The sequence below is a fragment of the Echinops telfairi genome, unplaced genomic scaffold, assembly GCF_000313985.2.
Source record: "Echinops telfairi isolate 266 unplaced genomic scaffold, ASM31398v2 ScPeMD7_7469;HRSCAF=8507_1, whole genome shotgun sequence".
NCBI classification, from domain to species: domain Eukaryota; kingdom Metazoa; phylum Chordata; class Mammalia; order Afrosoricida; family Tenrecidae; genus Echinops; species Echinops telfairi.
The window spans coordinates 44,442,137-44,448,914 of record NW_022111373.1 but is presented as its reverse complement, the minus strand read 5'-3'; the positions used below and the strand labels follow the sequence as shown (position 1 = coordinate 44,448,914).

At 34.2% G+C, this 6,778-nt stretch overlaps 1 protein-coding gene across 1 annotated transcript in view; it reads right to left on the bottom strand.

Annotated features, from left to right (window-relative positions):
* The window catches only part of SLCO4C1 (solute carrier organic anion transporter family member 4C1), an 87,829-nt gene that overhangs the window by 8,805 nt on the left and 72,246 nt on the right, over positions 1 to 6,778 (bottom strand). Inside the window, exons 4-8 of the mRNA XM_045285192.1 lie at positions 5,606 to 5,727; positions 4,593 to 4,711; positions 2,370 to 2,514; positions 1,804 to 1,999; positions 662 to 815 (exon numbers count right to left, since the gene is read on the bottom strand). Of these exons, the coding sequence (XP_045141127.1) occupies positions 662 to 815; positions 1,804 to 1,999; positions 2,370 to 2,514; positions 4,593 to 4,711; positions 5,606 to 5,727 (736 nt within the window). The remainder of the gene's footprint in view (positions 1 to 661; positions 816 to 1,803; positions 2,000 to 2,369; positions 2,515 to 4,592; positions 4,712 to 5,605; positions 5,728 to 6,778) is intronic.

The following is a 6,778-nucleotide window of genomic DNA, read 5'->3' as shown; positions in this document are numbered from 1 at the left end:
TTTTGAATACCTTATTCATTGTGGTATATATTTCCCTTATGCCCTCAAAGTTAATTATCTGCTAATATGTAAAACATTATGTATTGCAAGTAAACTTAATATTACTTGTCCCTAAGACTTTTAATTTAATTAAGATTAAATTTTGAAACTATTTAACTATACAAAAATTTTTTAAACTATTTAGCTATACAAAAAAAAAAGCATTTGAGCAAACGGATATGTATTCTAGCCCAGAATTTAAAGTACATTTTTATGTGAAACTCAATGATTTGGACATTTTAAAATCTCTCTATGATATATCACATATAATCTGCAAATATTTTTAACTTCATGTCATATACACTGTAATAAATAAGACTTCCTATTTATAAGAGTAACTGTAGACTGACTTCAAGAAGCTTAAAATACAGTTGTGGAAAAAGACATCAAAGTAAAAAGGTATATGATATTTTACCACTACTACTACAAAAAAAAGCTATTACAAAGATAGAGTAAGTGACCAACAAATAGGTTGTTTAATAATAATTGCAACCTAGATGGGTTGGAGGCTGTTTAACGGAAGAGGTGAGGCATGCAGGAAAGAAGAGCCCCTCCACTAATGAGATCAAGGTCACAGTACACAGTCACATTGCCTGACTCTGGGGAGGTAAAGCCATCTTACCTTGGGCTGTCTTTCAGAAATAGAGTGTATGCAGCCTGCAAAGCAGGGAGAAAAATACTGAATTCCATCTTCTCCACAGACAGGATAATAATATGATCGCAAACAGTTACAATTGGCATTACAAGGAGCTGTCAAATTTCCCAGCTCTCCTGTTCTATAATTAACAAGTTAAAAAAAAGAAAATTAAAGATATTCTAACTTTAAAAGAACAGTTCACAAGCATTGCCATATCTTAACGTTAAGTCATTTATTCCTTGACTCAACACATACTTAATTACTGGTTGAAAAAAATCAAAACAATAGTTCTACTTTCAACATAGAATTGATTAAGTGGAGTAAGGAAATAGAGTCTCATTGTGACTAGATACATTATAATGAGGTTAACAGTATCACCGGCTTCTACTCATTAGATGCCAGAATCACCTGCCTTTGATATGAGAAATAAAAATGTCTTCAGATATTGCTAAATCAACCACTAGTTAAAAGCCATTGGAATAGAGGAGCGAGGAAAGTGGTGAGGGGTGAGGGGTGAGGGGTGGGGAGACTATTTTAGATGTAGTGGTCAGAGCCGGTCTCTGTAAGGACAGGCCTTTGCGCAAATATGCAAATCTCACCTTTCCATAAGATTAGAACACAAAATTCCTACACATTAAATTTCATGTGAATAGTCAGTTGATTAGTGGATTTAATATTTTCTAAATATCCATTAGTCGTGCAATGGCCTGAGATCAATCTAAGATGCTTAACAAGAATCAGAAGAGCCTCAATAAGATTTCCATCTCCCATCAGCCTCCAATTACCCACAGCATCAATAACTACAGGTAATGTGAAATGCTATCTTTGATGTAAATCCTAATAAAGCAAAGATTTTGCTATAGTCATTTCTGTACACCTGAGCCAAGTACTAACCCTATAAAAGGCAGTTGCTCCTTAAACGACTTCTGCATAAATATACCCACCTTTTATAATGACATACAATTATGCCCCCATTAAAAAATATGTTTATGTTCTCATATAGGAAATATCCTTTAAAAAGATAAAAGCCAAATTCTCAGCACTTTAAGGAAGCATATATTTAAATACAGTTACATAGTTTTCCACTTTGGAATTACTAATACTAAAGAGAATGGATGTATATTTACCCATTATATGATTCTGACACACCAGCAAAGGGCTCATTTTCACATTTAGCAAATATAAACACAAAACTCAGCAAGAGTGCAATTGCAGATGTGCCCAGTGAAAACTTCATTGTATTTTTGCATTCCAATTTGAATTTAGAAACAAGGACACCACCCAGAATCTGACCAAGAGCAGCTCCAGGAATTAAAATAGCTCCTAGGGAGAAACAAAGCACAGATGATGAGAAGACACGTGTACACTCAGAAATTCATACTGTAATTGAAAAATATCTAAATAGTGACCATTGTGGCCTTAGCATATCAGTATATGCACCTGATTTAGGGATAGACACTTAAATGACCTGATAGCTCCATAAAGTAACAAACTAATACAAATTCTCTATAGCAATGTAACATTCTACCTCTTAAATGTAGGCTATATATTGTAAAATATCAGCAAATCAGAAAACACCATCAAAATCGGTACAGAGTATGTTTCCAAAAGTAAGCTATGCAGATGCCATTAATAACCATCTAATGAGAAAAGTAAACTCATTAGCCCGAGTTAGAAGGAAAAGTTGCTTTACCTCCCAGGGTCGCTGCAAAGCTGGATGAAATTCCAAATTGATTTTCTATAAACTTAGGTAAGAATGTGGCAAATCCAGTGGTGATTAAGGCTTCTGACGTCGTTGATAGAACTAAACACATAAATACAGTATTCCTCGTGAGATTCTAAAAAAAAAAATCATCAAGTGAATAACTATGTTTAAAACGGAAAGTGCCGGATTGAAACGATAGATAACATTATGAAATCTATAATTTCTCAGTAATTCCTCCAACACAAGAATGTAAGAATGAATTATTTACAGATTTCCAATGTTGAGGATGATTATTATGTCAAGCTCTTAGAGACTTCGCACATTACTCCTCAATCAGGTGACAATAGCTTCGTGGCACGCAAGAAGAGGATGGGGGAAAGGCTCGCTCAGAAAGGCTCAGTTCCCCTGTTTTTCTATAATTCTTCGTACTTACAAATGTATACTACTTATGCTGTTTCCTGTTTAATTTTTTTGTATTACGTAATTCCTATGTCCAGTTAATGAATAATTTGGTTGCGAGTGCAGATGAGAATGCCTTTCAAGTACTTAACTCATGTCTCATTTTCTTTTCACTGCCACAGTGTGCATGTGGACTTAGAGCGACCCGTCGGACGGGACAGAACTGCCCTCTCGCGTTTCCAAGACGAGCTGCTAACCGAGTGGGAGTAGCCGGTGGTTTCTAACGTGGATTTGAGGACCGCGGGCCAATGTGTAACCACTACACCCCCAGGACTCCTCTTAGCTCAGTAGTTAGAACAAGGAGACCTGGAAGACCAAAATGTGACCTTCCAAATTCCGAAAGGACTGCCTTGGTTTCTCAGGTCTTGCCAGCAAGTTTGCCACTTTTGATAGGGAACAGGCACATTTTTCTATCAATTATTTCATGGAAAATATTTGCGTTTTCCTTCCTTGACAGGTTTCTACCTCTCAGAGGTTCCAGCTTTTGTAGTTTTTACTGTCAGAAGGGATTTCAGAAAGTGAGAAAGATAATCGATGTAGTCAGAGCCAGATGATCAAATATCAGACTTTAAAGAGTGATACAGGAAAAGGAGAAAAGTGTCTGCAGGAAGAGAAGAAATAATGGTTAAGAAAAAAAAATAATAAAAAATATTTTAAAAAATTAAAAAATAAAATAAAAAGAAAAAAATAATAATGGAAAATACTTGAATCTTAATATTAAAAAGAATCATATATTCCCAGAAAGGATTGATGAAAAAGAAGACACAGATTTCATCATTAGCTAGAGAATTTCCTAACCTCAAAGATAAATGAAAAAAGAATTACAAGCTTTCAGGCAGAAATAATAAGAAATAACCACACTGACATGGCTCCACTGCAGCACAATTAGCTAGAAAACACTAAACATCTGTAGACTAGAGGAACTAAAGGAATGTGAACCACAAGTATTAGTTCAGCATAATGTATCATTCAGAAACTCAAGAAAACGTAGATGGTTCATTCTTAGAGACAAACTACCAATAAAATGTTGTCTTCAAAAAAAAAATGTTGTCTTCACAGTTATTTGAATGAGAATATATATCTTGGGCCATACAGATGAATTGGAATTTGTAACATAAATAGAAAAGTGTGACACAGAACAAAACTACTCTTAAGAAAAAGTAATAGAATTAAAGTGTATAACCCATCTCAGCAAACACAGGTATGGGACAGAAGATGGAAGAATTGGAGCATTTTAAAGCTTTGGTTGGAAAAGAAGGCAAAGAACAATGTAAAGAAAGTAGTTTCAAATAGTGAAAAGTTAAGTTAATAAACTAAACTCTCTGTGTTCCTAGTGTTTACGGTGCGACACAGAAAGAGTGTCTTTCTGGTGAATGCAGCAGAAGAGTGTATACTGTTCTTATTATTTCTTTAAGCTTGAATTCAAATCAATTTACTACTAAGCATGGCCTCTCATATTAGACTAGCATTCTTAAATACATATTTACAATTTGATGGTATTTGATCAATCTAATACCTGAGGGGCATTGCCTAGAATAATGGAATACAGTGTTAATGAGAAACCACCAAATGTTGTCAATCAGTTAGCTCATATTCTTTCAAATATTCTCCTCTGAAATCGTTTTCATTGACTCAAACTGGAATAAAATTAAATTTGAAGGGTTATTTACAACAAAAGATAGAACTAGAAAATAAAAAAAACAGGAATGCATTGTGAAAAGATTTGTATATGGGTCAACAGTATGATTTTACCTTTAGAGCGGCTGGAAAATCTTTAAAACTTTTCCCAAAATTCACATTTTCTTGTTGTGTGGAATTACTACTATTCTGATGAGCCTGGCAAATTTTTCCAGCTTGAATTTTTTCTGTACCTAGAAATAGCAAGTATAGTTGTTATATCACTTCACTTTTAACTTTAAAAGGTTTACTTTTCAAAGGATTCATATTCACAGAAGTACATAAATTCCATAAAAGATAGACCAGCACTCAAGAAATGTACAGACGTGTATTCTGTAATCTGACAGTCCTAAGAACTAGAAGTATTCATGACCAATGGCTAAGAAAATTATAACTAATCTAAATATTAAAATGAGAAATTTTGTTTTCATTAAAACCTCTCCATTAGCAAATGAGATATTTACTACCTATCACTATTTTCCCATGATTCTAAAAATTATACTGGCATATGTTTGAAGGTCAATGTTATAGATGCAAGGTCTTGGAGAAGTGGGTATTCTTTTCTATTAACTTTATCTTCAGTATTAACATGAATATGGTACTAAAAAAGTGAGTATGCAAAGCATGACTATGGCAATAATTGAAAATAGTTAATTGCATTTGCAAAACAAATAGGTCATATGAATTGCTTAAGGCATATTTTTTTTTATAATTAGTGACTACAAAGTAGTGGTTTAAAATGTATTGTATCTCATGTACAATATAATACAGGATGCCAGGTAGACTATTTTTTTAAATTAGTAAATAGTAAGGAGTTGAATATGCAGACCATTATGTTGATTATTGATTGCATATAAAGAAAAGTCATGCTGATAAAAGTTACTACAGAATTTTAAAAATTACATATATTCAAAATTTTTACACATAAAGTGAGACAATTGAGTCTGTACAACAAACAGACTGAATTTTCTAGAATTCTTATTAATTACAGAGATAGCAAAATCTGGTCTAGAATTAGAGCAACAGTCTCCAGAATTGGAATAAAACTGTCAGAACAGATTTCTCTGTTTTGATGAAATAATATTTACCTGGTAAATGTTTTGGAAAGCAAGAAAAGGGTATTATCAATGACCAAGCGAAGATCCAAGACAAGAGAAACCCTATCCACCATGCTCCCAGCCAGCGCGGATCAGCCTCAGTGATACTAGCACTGTGGGGACAGGAGAAAGGAAAAACCAGTCAAAGAAAATTCTGTAGAATATTATAATATCCAAAAAGTCAAGTGGAGCCATTGTGATCAATGAGACACCAGGCAGCAGACCTAAATGAGAGCAATCATTCATCTATATTCAAAACCTATATACATTTTTTCTTTAATTATGAGATTCTTTGAATCTTAAAGCAACATATTAATGATTTTAATAACTGTATTAATGGACTCTTTTTTTAAAAGATAGTACTTTACAACTTATCCAATTCCACTTCCACTGCTGAAATTAAAATGTCCTTTCTTAAAAACCCAGGTCTCTGCTTCAAAGGTCTCCTCTGCATGTCTCTTTATACCTGTTCTGAGTGGCAAGGATCAGTGTGAATCAATCCTCAAAATGTGAATTTTGATGTAGTCCTCACATTCTAGTCACCATCTACCCACATAGCTCAACCACTTGCTTCTCTCTCTCTCTCTCTCTCTCTCTCTCTCTCTCTCTCTCTCTGCAATTTTGAAGCGCCCGCATAACACTCCTACCTCTGATCTGCTATCCACAAATTCAGGGCGGATTTCTTACTATCCCTTCAAAATGCTAGCTGCAAGCATCGGAGTCCATGTGACACCCTTACTTTCTGACCTGCTGGCTCTTACTACCCTTTGGGAACTCAATAAAATTTGCAGGAAATTTTACAGAATATATGGAAATTATACTATATTTACTACAACAGATTTATTATAGTCAAAAAGAATATCAAAGAAGATACACAGAGGGCAAGGTCTGGATTCTTGTGTGGAGTTTCCATATCCATGGAATAAGCTATCCTCCTAAGAGTAGATGTTCATAACAACAAGGAAGCTCTCGGAGACTCTATGTTCGAAACCATTATAAGCCAATTCTGCATGTTAAGCTAAATCATGCCTCCACGTTCTAGTGATATTGGTCTGTTGGATGAGTCTTTATTAGTATAATGAGCCCTCTCTAATTTATATAAATCCTCAGGGGTGGCCTGAAATCTCATGCCAAAAATATCACAACTAATAGAAGACTTTTTTC